At 50.3% G+C, this 18,935-nt stretch overlaps 1 protein-coding gene across 6 annotated transcripts in view; it reads right to left on the bottom strand.

Moving 5' to 3' along the window:
* Positions 1–18,935, bottom strand: part of MTSS2 (MTSS I-BAR domain containing 2) — a 104,404-nt gene that overhangs the window by 54,598 nt on the left and 30,871 nt on the right. For all 6 annotated transcript variants that reach the window (XM_090062502.1, XM_090062503.1, XM_090062504.1 and 3 more), the window contains exons 2-3: positions 16,301–16,362; positions 12,514–12,587 (exon numbers count right to left, since the gene is read on the bottom strand). In XM_090062502.1, coding sequence (XP_089918628.1) covers positions 12,514–12,587; positions 16,301–16,362 — 136 coding nt within the window. The remainder of the gene's footprint in view (positions 1–12,513; positions 12,588–16,300; positions 16,363–18,935) is intronic.

The following is an 18,935-nucleotide window of genomic DNA, read 5'->3' as shown; positions in this document are numbered from 1 at the left end:
TTGCACCCGTTCCCCCAAATTAAGCAGTTGGCTTAAAAAGTTATTTGACATTTTAAAAAGTTACTGGGGGGGAGGAGAGACGTATTCTTTATTTCCCTTTTTTTTTATTTCCCTTATTTCAGGTCTCTTTCCAAAGGTTTTTCCCAGAGCCAGAAAAGCTGGAAATGTTCGAAAGAAAGAAAAAGCAAGAAAGCTGAGAGATTTGTGTGTTCACCTGATTCCAGGAGCAGGAGCTTAACAAAGAAAGCAAGAACAGTACGAGGTATCCGGGGTTTGCAAAGAACAGCAGAAATAGGTCAAGCCTGAGTGCAAGTCTCAGGACAGCTCGGGGTTCTGTTCCCACCCCGGCCCAGATTTCTCATGGCATTTTGAGTGAGGTCAGATCTTCAAAAGGAATTTTTCCACCTTGGGTGTTGATATCATTTGAAATCCCAGTTACAAAGGGAACATCTGGGTGCTGAAAACCTGACAGTCACACAGACATGTATCTCATCAAAACTGAGTACGCTTCCAAATCTAGGCCCCAGAGTGAGCCCCCATACATTGAAATCTGGCCTGAAGCTCTTTTGACAAATAGGTTCTTATTTCTCTGGGCCTCAGTTCCTCAAATTGAAGCAAGGGGCAATGTTCTTTTTGTCTAATTAGTTTGGGAGCCCACCAGAGCTAGAAATGTCTTTCATGGAGTGTTTGTAGAACACCTGGGACTCAAGGGCTCTGATCTCTGTGGGGGTCTGTAGGCAAAACTGTAACACAAATAATAATGATAATAAAAATAATAACACAGTAATGATAACGTTAAGAACTGCAGGGATTCAGGACTGGGTGCTTCAGGTAGTCAAGGAGTTTAGAACTGCAAGTCGGGCAGTCAAAAGCCAAAGACAAGAAGATTCAAAATGCAGACAGCATGTTTACCCTACCAATGAGCACCACCATGAAGCATATACCCTCTCTCCCACCACATCCCAGAAATGAGAGAATGAAGCCACATTAGAGCAGCCCTGAGCACATGCCAAGAAACACCTGCGAGACAGAGAACCTAGACCATACACACAGCGCTGCCCTGAAGCAGCCCTCATGGGTGCATTTCCCAGAGTTGGTGTGTGTGGAGCAGGGGCAAGGAGGCTTTTGTGGTGCTGCTCCCAGACTTGGCCCACAAGCAGTGTGGACATGCTAAGAGTGCAGAAAAACTGGGGAACTGTTCAGAAGCTGGGATAACGCAGGTATTGTGCACCAACCTGGCTGCAGAGAATAAAGCTGATCCCTTCCTGAGCTGGAAGGTGCTGGGACTATAGATAGGTCAGGCAAGGGGAGTGAGTGGGAATTGCCACAATAGGCTTCTTTGCCCCTTGGTGAAACCTTCCAGACACTTATTTTACTTCCAGCTCTTTGTGGCAGCCTTCTTTCTGGGAACTGCTTTAATCCACAAAGCTCACTGGTAAATCCCAGCCCTGCCACAGGGTAACAGCATCTGTAGCAAAACCCCTGGTGCTGCCAATCCCAGAGACAGCATAGAGGGCAGGGGCAGATCTAAGTTGGTGTCACTCCTGCTATAACCCACAGGAGTGAAAGAAATCCCATCTGAGCACACAGGTATGGTAAAAGGGGCATTTCCCCTCAGCACTGCTACCATCCCAACAGAACAAGGCAAACATTGTCCACAGCAAGTAAGGAGTCTTTGCTGAACTCAGCCTCCCAGCTTTGGCCAATGTGTCCATCCATGCCATCCCCTACCAAGGCCAGGAACAAGTGTTCCATGGAATCTTGCATATCAAAAAACTGGCCTGTGTGCGTTTGGATTACTGCTCACTGCTGGCAGGACCCCAGCTAGGCCAATGTGTCATACATCAATGGAAAGTTATGCAGTGGATGGCAGCTTTATCCCACTTTGCTGAAAACAAACGGGCTGTACAGTGTTTTTTTGAGTACTGTGTTTGTGAAGCAATGACACGACAACTGGGGAATTATGGGATCCAGGGGTTCACAATGGCCACAATCCTTGAGCCTCCAAATGAGCTTGACAGTGACAAAAATGGAGGCACCTGGAGCCACCATGGTGGAGCACCATGCATGGTAAAGTAACACCTTCCTACAAATGCATTTGAATCAGGACATGCACAGGAGTCAGGGTCCTCTCCTGAGTGGCCTTTAGGTACATTCACTAGTGTGTGCACAAAGGAGCTGCACAGAGGGGGACTCTGCCCTTTGGGCCCAGCCAGAGCATATTTTGATTCCACATAAGCCTTGTATGGTGCTGACATGCTGGGAACCATGCCCACCCTCAGAGGTCTCTGGGTTATTTGTCAAGGGTTCATTGGGGCAGAACATGCTTTTTTGGTGAAGTACTGGCTTGTAGGCTGTTAAGCTACGCTGAAGGTGAGCACAGGGAGTCCAGTGATGTATACTACTGTCTTGCAGGATTCCTGCCCCAGACACATGATTTCAGTCAGGACTATTGATGCTCTGCCCATGTCAAGGGAAGTTCCAGCCCCCACAAGATTTTCAAGGACAGTAGTGGGTGCAGGGGAGAAGGAAAAGAAGATGTAGAAATACAGCTGAATAACTGGCTTTCCCCTTGCCCTGCTTCCTGGGGAAGGGCAGCCTATCAGAATGGCTCACATCCCTCCCCTTAGAGGCCAACCACTCTTGTAGGATGAAATATTAAAAAAAAAGTAGAGAGGCCCCAGAGCAGGGCAGACCCAGCCTTTCCTATGAGCCATGGGTCAGTCTGCAAAGCGCCGCAGCAGGACCCTGCTGCAGCCCCTACCTAGGGCTGGCAGAGGACAGGGAGTTGCCTACACAAGAACAGAGATGATGGGGATCTAGGCAGATGCAAGGGGTATAAGTGATGGGGGTAAAACTAACTGACAAGGAGACAGCTCAATGTGGGAGTAGGTGTGCCTGCAGCAGGGTAAAAGACATCTCCTCAGTAAGTGGGGAAACACTGGTGACGCTTAGTCATATACATACTGGGAGATGCATTTCTCGGGGGGGACAGGGCAGGGGGGATAGGACATTAAGTTAAAAGACAGAGCAAAAGCCACAACTCACTCTCTTCTAATAATCTTATGATTTTCCAGGACTGGACTTGAGGTTTGGCATCAGCCACAGCACAGCTGCAAATGAGGGTGCTCAGAGGTACTGCACCTCAGGCCCTGCAAACTATTCACAGTCACAGATATGTCCGCCTCCTTCTCCCCTCCACCACAGCAACCCCCCTTTGGACTGATCCACCCTCCTTACCTTAAAGGCTTGACACTAAGCCAGCTGAACTAAGTTAGGGGGAGGGGATCTGCAGGCACAGACAGCAACTTGCAGCCACCTACAAAGGCAGACTGAGACTTGGGCACAACATCTGGTTTCAGCAAAGCTGACATCCCATGGGCACTCCTGGCATATAAGCCCTTTTGTCACCATGACCCCTTCTCTCTGGATATCTTAGGCATCCACCCAGTTCAGGCCCACAGAGTTATAGCCCAGTGTCCCGCAGGCTTGCTGTCCAGCTAGGGTCTCCCTCCAATCTGGGGCTCACTAATCCTTGTTTCTTTACCTTCAAGGCCATCACAGGGCTTTACTCCTTCCACTGCTTCTCTGAAGACTCTCCAAAGCAGCCCGTGGCCTCTCCATTTGTCCCCCATTCTGCCTGGACTGGCTATAGCAGCTGTTTCTAATGGCTGTTTCATCACAGCCAGGGGAGGTAATTAGGTCCTTCATTAACTCCTTCTAGGCTGCTAGTGTCTGCACAGGGAAGGGGTGGTACTGGTACCTACCCTGTCATATAGTCCCTCACAACCATGATCTGGTTGGGTGGCAGAAGGCTAGGTGGGTCAGCTTTTTGTGTAATAAGCACAAGGGCAAACCACTTCTTTTCCACATGCAGCTTGAAGTCTAAGAACTATCAAAATTAACTGTTTTCAGAACTGTGACAATACACAGCTAGAGACTTCCACTAAGATGACCCTAAGGCACAGTGACCACTAAAGCTGGGACAGCTAATGATGGAAGCAGGAATCTAAAAACACAGATCCTAGTCCCCATATTCTCTGGGGTTTATTGCCAGAGCTGGGATGGCCACAGCCAGAGACAGAGCGATGACTGTGAAAGTTGTTGTTGCATCCCTGATGCCTTTGAAAGCTCTGCAAAAGCATCTAGTTATGGAGGCAAACAGGCGCCAACTGCTTCTAAACGCAGGTCACGGGCTTCTAGGGGGACAGCAAGGGGTGGGGGGAATGTTTATTGAATAGAACCTGTCCCAGGGGGATCATGAGAAAGGGGGGGGATACCCCTCCTGAGGCATGGAACGTGGTGGGGCAGTCCACCACAACACCAAGGGGAAAAGCCCTGAAAACAGGGCAAACTTACCCCCAACAGGTACAGTCGGGCTGGATGAGCTGCAGAGGGGCAGAGCGACCGCGCGGTTCATCAGCCACTTTTCTCTGTGGCTGGGGCCAACGCGGCCCAGTGACACTATTAAAGAATGCTGCCCAGCTGGGATAAAAGCTGGTGGTGGGGAAATAGCTGGGGGGACATAGCCGGAAAGGAGCTGTGAGACCCCACTCCGGGACGATCAGAGGCCTCCCAACCGCTGCAGGGAGAGACGAAAGAGGAACCCAGGAGAGGAGTCCGGAATACATTTAAAGGGTTACAACACCCAGGACGGTGAAGAAGCCAGACTGGAGGAAGATGCGGTGGGACGGCAAAGTCGTTGGATGCAGGATGCATGAGTGGGGAGCAGGCTGAGGCCCCTTTCTGGAGTTTCTGTTATTTATAGTTTCATAGTAGCTAGAGTCGGAAGGGACCTAGGTAGATCATCTAGTCCGACCCCCTGCCTTAGCAGGAAAGAGCACCGGGGTCAGATGACCCCGGCAAGGTGCTCATCTAACTTCCTTTTAAAAATCCCCAGGCTAGGAGCCTGCACCACTTCCCCTGGAAGCTGGTTCCAGGCCCTAGCCGCCCTGACTGTGAAGTAGCGCCTCCTAATATCTAATCTAAACTTACCCTCCGCCAGTTTGTGACCGTTATTCCTGGTCACTCCTGGCAGCGCACGGGGGAACAGGGACTCCCCCAATACCTGCTGATCCCCCCTGACCAGTTTGTAGCAGGCCACAAGGTCCCCCCTTAACCTTCTCTTGTGGAGGCTAAACAGGTTCAGGTCCCGTAGCCTCTCCTCATAAGGCCTGCCCTGCTGACCCCTGATCATACGAGTGGCCCTCCTCTGAACTCTTTCCATATCGTCCACGTCCCTCTTGAAGTGTGGTGCCCAGAACTGGACGCAGTACTCCAGCTGCGGCCTGACCAGTGCCGCATAGAGGGGGAGGATCACCTCCCTGGACCTGCTCGAGATGCATCTGTGGATGCATGACAGGGTACGATTGGCCTTCTTGACTGCCTCCTCACACTGCCGGCCCATGTTCATCGTGGAGTCAATGACGACTCCAAGATCCTTTTCCATCTCCGTGCTGGCAAGAGGGGAGTTCCCCAACCTGTAAGTGTGGTGCCGGTTCTTCCTCCCCATGTGCAACACCTTGCACTTATCAGTGTTAAACCCCATCCTATTCTCATCCGCCCACCGTTGCAACCTGTCAAGGTCAGCTTGTAGCCTATTGCACCCTTCTAGTGCGCCCACATCCCCCCACATCTTAGTGTCATCAGCAAACTTGAACAGGGTGCTTTCTACCCCCTCATCCAAGTCACTGATGAAGATGTTGAACAGTGCGGGCCCGAGGACCGAGCCCTGCGGAACCCCACTGCCCACATCCTTCCAGGGAAGGATGTTCTCTGGAAATGTTTCTCTTTCATTTAATTTAAAGCCCTGGAGGCCAGGAAAAGGCCACAGGACATACACCAAGGGCTGAACAGACCGAGGCTGCTCAGGGACACTCGATGTTAATAGGCAGACCCATCACTGGGGTCGCCTCTCTGCCCAAGTAAAACCCGTGCAGTAGAGAGGAAAACTGTTGCTAACACTGAGGGCCAGAAAGAGCAAGAGGGATCAGGACATGATATCCAAGTGGAGTCGGACTGCCCATCATCTGGCTGTCCCAACAGGCTGGCACACAGCTGGAGTGTAGGGGAGGTGGAGCCCCAGGAGCACACGCTGGTGATGATGCTTGGCACATCCACCCCTGCAGAAGGGAATCCCACTACTGAACATAATATTCAAAATGTGGCAGGCAAGTATTAGGGTATCCCTTGTGGAGAACACAACCTAGCATCGCAGCAGCAGAATCAGCCTCCGTGGCAGACTCTGAGCTCCTGCTTCAGGGATGCATGAGAGAGGCTCCATGAAGCCACATGGGTACAGACCCACAGCACCCACACTAACCAGGCTGGTCTGCAGAGATGTTCCCACCTCTAGATCCCCAATTCTTGACTGGTTTTTGGATCTGGGTGTGCCAACTGTTAGTGATCCCTCCACATATGGTGAATTTAATAGGTTCAGGGACACCCTGCATAATCAAATCCAGTTCTGGCACCAGTGGCCTCAGGACTAGCACTTGGCTGGTGAGCAGAGTGGAGAGCCTCAGTCAGCTGGACAGCCCTAGGCTGTTGGCTGCAATTGTGCGATGTTGAATCGTATCTTTTCAGATTCACTATGCGGCCACGCCTGAACCTAGTTTATCAAGTCACTGCATCATAATGCCATCTCTCTGTATGTCAATCCTTCCTTATGCCCTTGGGCAACAAGATATTTAGCAAAATTTGCAGATTCAAAGGACTCTGACAGGGCCACACTGTGAATGCTTCTGCTGTGGCCTATGAACTTGCAACTTCTGGGCTGTCAAATGCATGCCTTTGTGCCTACATCACCCCAGGCTCCTAGCATGGTGTGGTGCTGAGTATTACAATGCCTAAGTCCTCTGGGGGATTTAACCCTTGATGCCTAAATTCCCACCAGCAAAGTTTCCTAGATTTCTGGTGCCGGATTTCCTAGACTTCTGCTGCCACTGACAAGCACTTTCCAGTTCTTAAATGTGCTGAACAGTACAGTGTTTACCTCATGCTTGAACCCCTAAAGGATTCAGACCAGATGTTCCCTGCCTACCTTGCCCAAGGGATCTGCATTTCAGTCTTCTTGACAGGCCTAAGACTAAGAGATGATGGTAAGGCCTCATTCTAAGAACTGGTCTAACTTGTGAAAACCTCATCAGGGATGCAGGGCACTACAGTTCAAATCTCTCCTTTAGGAGTAGGGAAGTCTAGTCCAGGCTCTTGCCACCCCACAGCTGCATCACTTCAGGAGGCAGCTGAATCCTCGGACAGCAAGTTTCCCTTCTTTGTGCTGTGGGTGAATCAGTAGGATGCAGCTCCTGATTTCTTCAGTGACACAGGTTTTCACCCCCTACATCCATTGATTAAGCATAAATTCCATTCCTGAGCCTAGCGAAAACTCCTCGACACCCAGAACACCAGGGCTTCCCCTCTGCATCCTGACAAGGCTGGAGCAACCAGAAGAACTTCCATGGAGACACAAATGAGCTGTGTGTTTATCGCTGGTCTGCTATACTCCGAATATCTGCTGTCGGATTCTCCAAGCCACCACCATTGATGTGTCTAAATTCATCTCTCTGTGCGAGGCCCTCCACTGCCCTCCATTTTGTAGTCACTCACAAGAGGAGAAAGTAAGCACAAAGAATCAGGCTCTTGGGAGGTATGGTGCGAGGGGCATCCCCATTATAAACCCTGTCTACTGCAGCCAGGCCACTCTCAGAGATCTTGTCTCCACCAGCACCTTTCTTCAGAGCTCCCGTACTCGTCCTCTCTCTAGGGGAAAAGCCTCCTGGTGGGAGGCAGAGGAGGGAAAGTGAGCACAGACAGGTTGCAGCAACTGCCGGTTTTCCACTGCTGTGCCTGCAGACAGGAGTCCCATAATAATTGCTAGTGCATGCAGACACTGGGAGGCGGCTTGGGGAGGGAAGTAGGGCTGGATAAGGCCTGGCTCCAGTGCCAAAGGAAACCATCTCTGTGCCATTGAGACTGTGGCTCTTTCTGAAGGTGATTACCTAACACAGGCTGTCAACATGGGGGGAGGAGGGAGGGATGGGCTGGAGGGATCAAAGAGACCCTCTCTGTGAGAGACCGGGAGTTCCCTACTTTCCTCCGTTTCCTCTCTGTACCTGCTCTGGCTCAGTCTCTGGGGCACAAGAAGCCAAGTCCATCCTAGGAACTGCGGGCTCCTCCTCGCTCCACCAGCTGACTCTCTGCAAATAGTCTTGAATGAACAGCTCTTGGGCTTTAAAGCTGAGGTAACCAAAAACAGAAACTGCCCCTCCCCTGGTACATCCCATATTTCCTCAACTGTGTGGCACTTTAGGGAACAAATACCCTGTTATTGTGAATGAGGCATCACCTTTCGACATTGTGTCCAGCTCGCCCTGGGCTCCAGCACCCACTAGGGTGGGAGCTGCTACACTGCAACCTAGCGAGGCCAAAGTCTCCTGGACTGAGAGGGGATTATAGTCAATCCCTGGGCATTCATAGTGATCTCTCACTGAGTGCTGTCCTTCCCCATGCCTACACCATGTGGGACTTGTGCAGCTTTCTCCTCCTCAATCCCTGCCTTCCCTTCCCACAGTGTCAGAGTTGCTGCTGTCTGACATGGGTCCTGTGGGGCACTGTCACCACCTCACCCTTTCTGGGACTAGCTCACACAGGTCTAGCCCCCATCCTCTAGTCTGGGAATCTCTGTCCTTCTGTGTCCCTCTACTCCTTCCCCATTACCGCACCATCCAGCTCTTCAGCTGCCTCACCTAGCTGTGCCCCTTTCTCCCTTGTGTCTAAATCCCTTCTCTGAGCCTTGTTCTCATTGCCTCCCCACAAGATGGGCTGTGAGGTAATGTCTTCTCCTCCCCCATTCTGCTGTCTAGGAGGTCTAGGTCCCTCTAACCAGTCTTTCCAACCTATTCCTGAATCTGCCCAGCTGTTTTATCTGTCCATCTGTCTCTTCTCCTTTGTCTGTCTGTCTCTGGCTCCCTCCTGCCCTTCTTCCACTAGCCCAGCTCCTAACACTCCTCTCTTTTTTTCTGTCCTACCTGTCCCCTCAGGCCTGTCAGGCTTACTGTCAGACTGGTGCCCTGACCTGCTTTCTCAGTGCTTTCATGCCTGCATTGATGACTGCCCGGGCACTCCATCTGCGGGGAGCAGAACTGGCATCTGGCAAGACCCAGGATGTCAGCAGCACAGCCAGCAGCCACAGCAGCCCTAAAGGAGGCTAGGTCTGAGCTTTGGAGGTGAATTCAGGCTCTGAGAGATCTGAGTCCTAACAGTGCAGTGAGCTAGTGTGTCTCCAGACAAATATGACTCCACCTGGAGCTGCCATTGCTGCTTCCCCCCGTATGGTTCCAGATGGCCTGGATCCCAAGAGTTTGGGCAACAAGCTGAGACCATCTGCTGTGCAGAAGCCACCCGGTGGGAGGTAGGCCCCAGCTCTGCCAACACAGGAGCTGTGTGCCCCGGAAATGCCCATGAATCCCCACCACATGCACTCCTAATCTGCAGAAGCTGACAGCAAAGGAGTGTGCAGCTTTTGAGGACTGGTGTTTATGTTTTTCCGCAGACATGTTACTGCCTGAGGGAGACATTTATGAAGCTGAGAGGTGAGAGCTGGTTTCCTGCCAGTTTCTCAAGTCTTGGGAGGAGGTGATACCATAAGGAGGCCAGATCCCAGGGCATTTCAGCCCCATAACCCCTTCACCCCAGAGTAGAAGCGTCATACAGAGCAATCACACTGCAATGGCTGACCATCTGAATCCATTCAGAACCTCACAGATTTGGAAGCCAGTAGGGACCATTATGATTCTCTACTCTTACATGGCTCCAGCCAACACACACGCTGGGAAACCAGCCTAAAATGAAGCTTTAGCACCACCCTGCTGGAGAAGAGCAGTGTGATCTTCAGGTCACAAATTCAGGACAGCATGTTCAGCCAAAAGGAGAAGGAGCACTCAGACTGATCACTTAGGAGATGTGTCCTCCAAACCCAGCACCCCAATCTCCAACCTAGCATCCATTCCCACCACCTGTAGTTCACCAGTCTGAAACCAAACACTGGTTCTTTCCACCATCCCACAATCCTTTGCATCCACCAAAAGCAGTCATATTTGAGCTGGCATTCATCTAGCTAGCACACGTAGCAGTAATGAAGACACAGCTGCTTGGTTTTCAGCCACCAGAAAATATGCCCCAAGTTCCCAGAGAGCTGGTACAGGTAGTTCTTGAGTGCTGTGTCTTGGCTGACAAGTACACAAGGCCAGATTCAGGCCTCCTATAGGGACCAGGACAACCTTTCACCAGGACTGAATTAAGCCTGACATATTTGTCAGCTCCCAGGCACAGTGCCCCAGAGCTAATGCTATTCTGGGGTAGCCTGAATACATTCAAAACACTCCTATGGCCCAGCAAAAGGATCTGGCCAGTGCCCTATGGACAGCGTGTTTGTCACTGCAGCCCTCTCCTCAGCCCCACAGTGAAGCATCTGTGCTCTGAGAGCCCCAGCACAATGGCTTCACTGTGTGCAAAGGAAAGCTAACAATCCAAGAGGAAACACATACCACTGACACTGGCTGCCAGCACAACCAAGCAATCCAGCTTTTCAGCCCTGTCGGGATGGGATTTATGTTATATGGAGGAGAGGCTGCCCATTCAGGCCTAACTCCAGCAGGTCAAGGCTCAGACTGCTTCCTGTCAGGTGGGCCAAAGTGGACAGGCCCCAGTGTCTGCACTTCAGCTATGGTCCCCAACATAGCTGGAAACCACACCTCAGTGCCACTTCCTCAGACATGCTTGGGAGACCAGGTCCTGAGCATTGTCCCTAAAGAAGTATCTAAACCTGGCTGCTTACAAAACAAGTTGTTCTAACTGTCCCAACAATCCCAGTCCTCAGCCTGCTGTGCACATGGCCTCTGTTCTGCCCTGAGCTCTTCAAACAACCCCCAGTCCCAGCTGGTCAGAGCATGGGTACATCTTGCATTAAATCCCAAATGTATTCTCTCTGCTAAATCAGAGTTTGCCAGCCACACCAAAGGTAGGGGATGTCACAGAGCCAGGCCATGTCACAGCTTACCAAATCCAATCCAATATGGAGAAGCAAGGAGGTGAGCCTGTAGCCACCTAGTTGTCTCATGGTGGGGGAATAAATTAATGGCAGGGCTAATCTGCATATGCAAATGAGAAACCCTAATGCACTCTGTCACAGCCAGGCTAAGAAAGGTCTAGGAGGTTTCCAGGATTCCAAAAGAAAAACCAAGAAAAAATACTCTTCCTTTATGGGCTGCTCCTTCAGCATTTCTACTGCAAAATGGCACATAAAGGGACAGTGTCACAGGGCAGAAGATGCTGCCGCAAATGAATTGTGATGATGCCTAGGAGATGAAAGCACAGAAACATGAGAGTTTATTGGCAGCATCATCTCATCACAGGCTTCCTTTTGCCCAAAACCAAATCAACCCCACCAAGAAGGTCCCAGCGAATCCTTGCATATGAGGTACCTTAGAAAAGACACCCCAGGGGATGTCAGCACATCTGCCACACTGTGAAAACACCCCACCAGTAGCCTGGAGATTTCTGCAGTCTCTTGCTGGTAACACACCCTAACCTGGGGTCCTGCTGAGTGCAGCTGAAGCTAGCTGTCTTAGCCAGTGCTCAACACCACCCTCTGCAGCATCTGACCTTCTTTCTCAGTTGTGGCCCTGATTGCTGGCTTTTCTATTTCCTGTGTCCCAATCTCCTGTAATCATACTGCACATCTGTCACAGTTTCCTCTAATGCCCATAGGCCTTTTCAGGAGATTCTCTGCCTTGGTTGTAGGCAAAGAGTAGAGGGAGGAGCATTGTGGGGTGGTAGGAGACACACACACACACACACACGCACGTGCCTTCTGCAGCCTAGAACTGCCAATTCCTCTCCCCCCAAGCTGCAGAGAGGATGAGCCTTCTGCTGTTCAGCCTAGCATGAAGGTAACTTACAGGTGCTCTGAAGTGTATGCAGGACTTGGGGGTGGGGAAAGAGTCAAAGCAGGCTGAGCCCCGCTTCTAAGCCACTGCTGGGAGAAGGTCGGTACCCCCTGATATGCCCCTACCTTGAGAGAGCCTAAGACAGGCTCAGCTTCTTTGCTTCTTAAGTTCTCAGTAGGGGCTGGGATGAGAAGCATGGGGGGTCCTGGTGATCCTACACAGCTCAGCAGCAGAAGGCACTGCTCTTCCACCCTTTAATCCCTGCATTGGCAACACTTTGATGAACTGCCAAGCAACATGACCATCACCACTGCCCAGGCCCAGCCCCTTTCCACCTGAAGATGCCAAACACCTTACAAACAGTAACAAAATTACCTCTCAGGACTCCTGAGCTATAAGCACACACCCAAGTACAGGACAGCCTACATAGACACTATTTTGCCTCATATGAAAAGCCTTGGGAAAACAAGTATTTGACTGGTTGGTCCAGCTGGCCCCGAGTTCTGGCCCATGATCTCTTCAGGCCTGTACCCAGACACATGGGCTTGTGGAGCAACAGTCCTACCTCGTGTGTTGGTGGCCATATCAGCCACTTTCTGGAATGCATCCAGGAAAGCAACAGCCGCCAGCACTGTAGTCCTAAGACAGAAACAGATGGAAATGTAAGTGAAGTGGAAGTGTGAGGGAGAGGGCCAACACCACTTCCCCTGACCAGTTACAGCAACATAGCAGAGTCTATTGCAGTGGGTCTGACCCAGCTACAGCTAGCCCAGCATTCCCTAGCCAGCAACGTTTCAGAGGAAGATTTGTAGATTAAACAAACAAATTAGCCCATGGAAGGAAATTCCTTCTCAATCCCTGCATAGTTTGCAAGAGTGAAGTTCTACTCCTCCTCTCCTGGGCCCAATGGAAGAAGCAGCAGGCAATTAAAGATGTCTTTGGAAGTGGAATTATAAATAGGAATGTGTCTAAACACCAGTTGCCAGATAGAGGCAGGGTCACAGAGTTTGGCAAATTAAGGGTTAATACTATGGGGATTTACACATGAGAGGTGGGACTGTGGGGTCTCTAGAGGTACCCCAGCAAACGCACTGTATGGAGGGTTCTCAGGCAGCCAGGCCCAGAGCATGGCTCAAAGAGAAGAGTGGAGTTCAGATGAGGAGTAACAGTTATTTTCTGACTTCACCATGGCCTCCTTAGGCAGTGGCCCTGGTTTGGAGACCTCTTGCAGGTGCAAGTCAAGACAGTTACTTCTTTGAAAGCAATGGTGTCACCCTAAGAGACTCACACTGTGCCCAGCCCTGCTTCGCATCAGCATAACTATCTGCCTAAAACACACACTGGCTGACCAGGAACAGGGGGGCCCAAGACAGCTCCTCAAAATACCCACCAGTTTGGAGGCTGTGCATCCTGCAAAAAAGACTGCAGATGACACCTTGCTTTGAGGGAAGCCTGCCTCAACTGGTGACAAGACAGCCCCACACCCTGCCAAGACTGGGGAGAGCCTTGCTAGCTCAGAGTCCTCTCGGACTGCTTCATTTTCACCCTACAGAGATTAAACCCCATGATTACCAGTAGCCTGCCTTGGAGTCTTCATCAGCTTCAACGAACCCATTCTCCAGCCCTGCCCTCTACCCTCCCAACCCCATAGCAAAGCTCTTCCCAGCCACTGTTGCACAGCTCAGACTGAATGGCTGGGAGGCAACTGACCATAGACCCATTGGGTAGCAAAGATGTACAACACGCAGCCCTACTGGGCAGAAACAGGGGTGTAATGTCCTTTGCTAAAGTACATGTCCAAGATCTTGAACATGGTATGAGATGTGCTAGTGCTGGGCTTGGGCAGATGACTCCTGTTGGACAACTAGTGGTGACAAGGCAGGAGCAGGCAGAGGGGGCAGGCTGTAAGCCCTGGCTTTGGGACACTGTTCTTTGTCTTGACACCTGTGTGCAAAGACCTGTGCCTACACTATACGGCTGGGGTTTTACAGATACCAAAAGGCAGTTGGCTGGGCATCTTCAAGAGCATCCATGTTTATAGTAAGACTTGTCGTGGACTCTTCTATGCATGATTGAGAATTGGAAGGTGGCTTTCAAGCTGAGGCCAGCTGCAGTGGCACTGACCTGTGCCAGATTAGACTGTTACCTGGCAAGGACAAATTTCAGGGGTGTTTTAGATGGTGGTACACAGAATGCAGATTTGGACTTACAAGATGCTTAACACATTTATGGCCAGGTTTAACGTGATACTGGAGAAGTTCTGGCTCTCTCACCACCCAAGTTTGGACTTCCATGTGTCTGTAACAAAGATGTCCAGACTGTGACCCCTGTGCTAAATCCATTCCCTAGGGAACTGGATGGAATTCAGGCAGTGAGCTATTTTCTATTAGACATCAAAAGCAGAGTGATACCATGGCAAAAGGACCTCAGTTTAGTAAGCTAAGGCCTTCCCCATGGCACTTTTCCCCTGCAGCTCTCAAAGAGTTTTACAGAGGTGGGAGAGCAGTTATACTTTTAATTTCACAGATAAGGAAACTGAGGCATTGTGTAGTCTGTAACCTCATTTTCAGATGAGCTGAGCACCCATAGAACTGGTAGGACTTAAGTGAGCTTAGCCTTCTGAAAATCAGTCCTTCAGTAACTTACTCAAAGGCAAGGACTGAAGCCCAGGCTGTCTGAGTCTAGTATCCTTTCAGTGGTCCACAAGGCTTTCCATATGTACAAATTGGGTAAGCTGTATGAGTATGCCAGGAACTAGTGGGAACAAGCTAAGGCTGGACCCAGGACAGAAATACAGCAGAGCCTGAGAATGGTGGAACTAACAAAGCCACTGATTCAAACTAAACCCCTTCACTCAGTATGAAATGCAAGCACCCACTTCCCTGGAGTGCACACTCTTGGGCAGTGTACATGCCGTGCCTATCACTAGCATCAGGTCCTGGGAAGAGCAAAGCATATCCAGGAACCCATACAAGGTAGGCAGGGCTGACACCATCCTATTTATTAGCTAGTGAGGACACTCCTCCCCAGATTCACCACTGACTGACTGCCTCACCACAGCACGGTCTATTTTGGAAAAGAAAGGGGTGGGAGAGCTAGACCTGGTCTGGAGACTCAGCCTTCCTCTCCCTGGGGATGGCTGCCCTCACTCCCTAGCAGGAAGGCAGAAGTTATGGAGTTGGCCTCACTTCATTCAACCAGCATGAATGAGCCATGCTCTGGAAACAGACACCAAGGGCAAAGCATGACTCTCATGTCACTGGCAGCAGAAAGACTACGCAATAGCCCAGCTGCTTAAGAAGACCACAAGGGAGCACAAAGAGGGGCACTGGCAGCACAGGAGAAGCAAAGTGCCAATTGCCAAGAAGAGAGAGGCACAACAAGCATTTCTTTAACAGACTGGAGGGCTGAGAAACCAGGGGGAACCTGTGAGGTATTAACAGGGCAGCTGAGTGAGGAATGGCTCCAGCTGAAGGGCAATGAGCTAAATGGCCTCTTTGTGTGGGGGTTTGATAAGGAACAATGTGTTCCCAGAGGAGGAGGAGGAGTTTGTAGCATTGGTGAGGAGAGACTAGAGGAAAGTCCTGAAATCTGGACCTGAGGTCAGCAGGTGGCTTGAGAGCCTTTGGTAAAAGTAAACGGCTGGTGAGCCCTGAATAACAGGCGAGAAAAGGGCTCCAACTACTGGCCAATGAACCTGGCAGCAGAAGTCTAAGCTAAGAGGTACCTTCTGGGCAACAAAGAAAGGCACAGAGGGAGGAGGGAGGAAGCAGGTAGGGAAATGGTGCTCTAAGTGCCCTCAAAGCTTGGGGCTTGTTACAAGCTAAGACATGCCCTGGGGAAACTGAGGCAGCTCACAGAGCAGCTCTAAATTCTAGCACCAGTTCCTGCTGACAGCTCCAGCTTCCAGGGGGAGCTGGAGTGTGTGCAGCAGCATATGCTCTTGCCCTACCCCATCTCTCCTTAGCATATGCCCAGTATGAGGTCTTGCAAGGGATCCTGTCTAAGGCCACCAAGAGCAGCACTAGACAGTACCTGGACTCAGCACATGAAATTTTCCTCACCATACACCCCCAGAGTACCACAGAGTGGCAAACTCTCTCCCCTGGCATTCTGAGCCTGCCTGGCACTGACCTACCAGATGGCCTCAGTCAAATTACTTAATTTTGGCCAACAGAGTTTTATTGTGAGATTAACACCCCAGGTCTTTAGCACTTGTCACTGGCCTAACTACAAAGCAGACTTTTTAATAAAGCCATTCTGCACGGTCCCCCTGTGCACTTTACAGCAGGACAGCTAGGTTGGTCACAGCTGCATTCAGGGAGTGTTGTGTGGAAGCCTGAGCCACTCACCTCAGCTGGGAGTGTAGCTTGGTTGCCTTTGAGTTGAAATCTTCCCAGATCGGGTAGGAGCTCTGAAACAAGAGGGAACAAGGAACAAGATGAATCACTGGAAAAAGCTGTCACATGAGCAGACTCTTTGTACCAGTCACACCCCTTCATCCTCAGGTGCCTTACAGAATGAACCAACTTGGCCATGAATAGACACAAGCACACCAGTATGTGATCCCAGACCAGTACCTTCCATTAGTTCATTCAATCCTTGATGGAAGTGGGTCAGATCCCATTAGCTGGACATCCCCAGTGGTCTCTGTGAAGACCCAAATGGCATCGACAGGAGATTATTTTAGCCCACTAAAATGCACAACATCTCAGTACCACTGTCAGGAAGGAAGCAGGAGGAGGGAGAGTTAAAGGAGAAGGAAGAAGGCTGAGGTGAAATGGAGGGAACTCTGCCATTCCTTTCTTGCCCACAACAGAGATCTGACATTGCAGACAATGATCAGACTCAGAGGACTCCTCCCAGGAGAGCTGCTGGAAGAGCCCTGTGGTCTCCTCAATAGTGGGGAGGAGCTGTGGGCTTCTCTCTCTTTTTAGACTGAGAGACAGGCTGCTTCCCTTCCCCCAACTCACTGATAAAGCCCAATCCCATGAGCTCTTCCTTCTCACACAACCCAACCATACTCTTGGTCCTGTCTCACCATGGATCCATACCACAGCTGTCCGTGTTGTTGCACTGGGGTGATGTTTGCCCAGGAATTTTATTCGACTAAGGGCTCCAGCTCCCACATCTTTAGGTACTGCATAGCTAATGCAAGTACCAGAGAGCCCCACACATCACCTAGCAGAACTAGATGCCAATATAACATCAAGGGTCTGCAGTGTAGGAGCTCATGAAATGGGGGCAGGAGAGACGGGGTGACTGGAACGATCCTTGATTTTCTATTCTGGGTAAGGGGCAAGCCCTCCATTTCCAAGTTTGCTCTGCTAGCTAGCAATTTAATCATCTCTCCTGCAAATGGCAGATTTACTTTGTGGCAGAATGCCATCTCAGTCTCTCCCCAAACTCTGCTATCAGGCTTATTGCCTATCTGACAATTTGGTTACCGTGGTCACTGTAGAGGGCAGGCACCCCTGACCCCATCTGCTTCAGGTAACCCTGAGTTGTAACCTGATCTGGCTACATTACAGAGGGAGTGGGGAATCTGCTCCCTTTGCCTAGGTGACTGGTCTCACACACCTGGGTCGGGGCTTAAACTCCCTACTGCTCTAAGCAATGATATCAGGACTGGGAGAAGGCTAGAGACCCTGCCAGTCTACCCAGCAACCAGTGATGCATTTCAAATTGGTTGGGTGGCAGTCAACAACTGCTGACCTTCATTGAATCAGGTAAATAAGGTCATAAGGTCTATATAAGTTAAAGATTGCCCAGGGCAAGGGGCAGCAGCCATGATGAAGACAAAGAGAGCAGCTCACCTCTTTGTCTCTCACTCTTGAAACATATGGACACAGTAGGAACTGCCCACCTCTGGAGGAAATGATACTTGTGAGTAAGCTACTTGAAATCTAACTAGATGCAGGCAGCCCTCAACTTACAATGTTTTGGGTTACAACGTTTTGCACTTACAACATTTATAAATTGACACCCTGTTTCAACTTTATGACAGCTGTTTCAAGTTTACAACACTTGATCGGATGTGATGCCACACCAGTGAACAAGATGGAAAAACCTGCAGCCAAGACTCCCGAAAAGACTCCAACAAAGATCCTTTCAAAAAGTCCAACCAGGAGCCCTTCAAAAGGTCCAGCAAAGTCACCTCAAAGAAGTCCTTCCAAATCAATATGATTGCTATTTACAATATAAATACATTAATGTAACTATATTACTCATCTATAATTGATCGAGTACAAAATTCTGGGGTATTTTTCGTGAAAATAGAGTATCAGGCCTTGGTTCAGGAAACAACCCCCCATTTATTGTTTCTTATGAGAAAATTGGTTCTAAGCTACAACTTTTTGACTTAAGAGGCAGTTTTCAAGAACCAATTGTCTTGTAAGACTGCCTGTATATAGCTTGCAGTAACACAGATGCATGATCCAAGGCTACCCAGACACACTGTTTGCTCTAAGGTATTTCTCTGATATTGCTCTATCCTGTACCCTATTCCAAACCTACTCCCTGTAAATCAACAAAGTTTTCCTCTGTACCTAGCATGGGAGACTTACTGGGAGAGGGTCTAGTTTATGCCTTGGGGTCCCCTTGGTCTGACTAAGGGAGACCACTATTTTTTTCAGACTAAGGGAAGCACCCCAAGTTCCTGCAGTGGGATGAGTACTCCCTTCAGGTCTATAAAGCCTGTGTACCTCACGAGGCACAGAGCCACTAACAGACTAAGTCTCATGAGTGGTGGCAGTGTTACACCCAGGCTGGCGGATGTGCTCCAGAATGGGGGTCGGCTAGATGTGAGGCACCCCCAGGGAGGAGGCACTCGGAGCCTGGAAGGTGGTTGGGCGCGGTGAGGTCGGTGGTTTAACACAGGAGCACCCCCCTACTGACCCACTACATGTGGTGCTAGTGGTGGGATCTGACAGCTTGCTGTCTTGAAGGCATAATTTGGGGAAGGGAATAGTCACTGAAAACCCTTGA

This window comes from Crocodylus siamensis, chromosome 9 (assembly GCF_052110815.1).
Source record: "Crocodylus siamensis isolate JL-2025a chromosome 9, ASM5211081v1, whole genome shotgun sequence".
Classification (NCBI taxonomy): Eukaryota; Metazoa; Chordata; order Crocodylia; family Crocodylidae; genus Crocodylus; species Crocodylus siamensis.
This window is presented reverse-complemented; position numbering and strand designations above follow the sequence as displayed.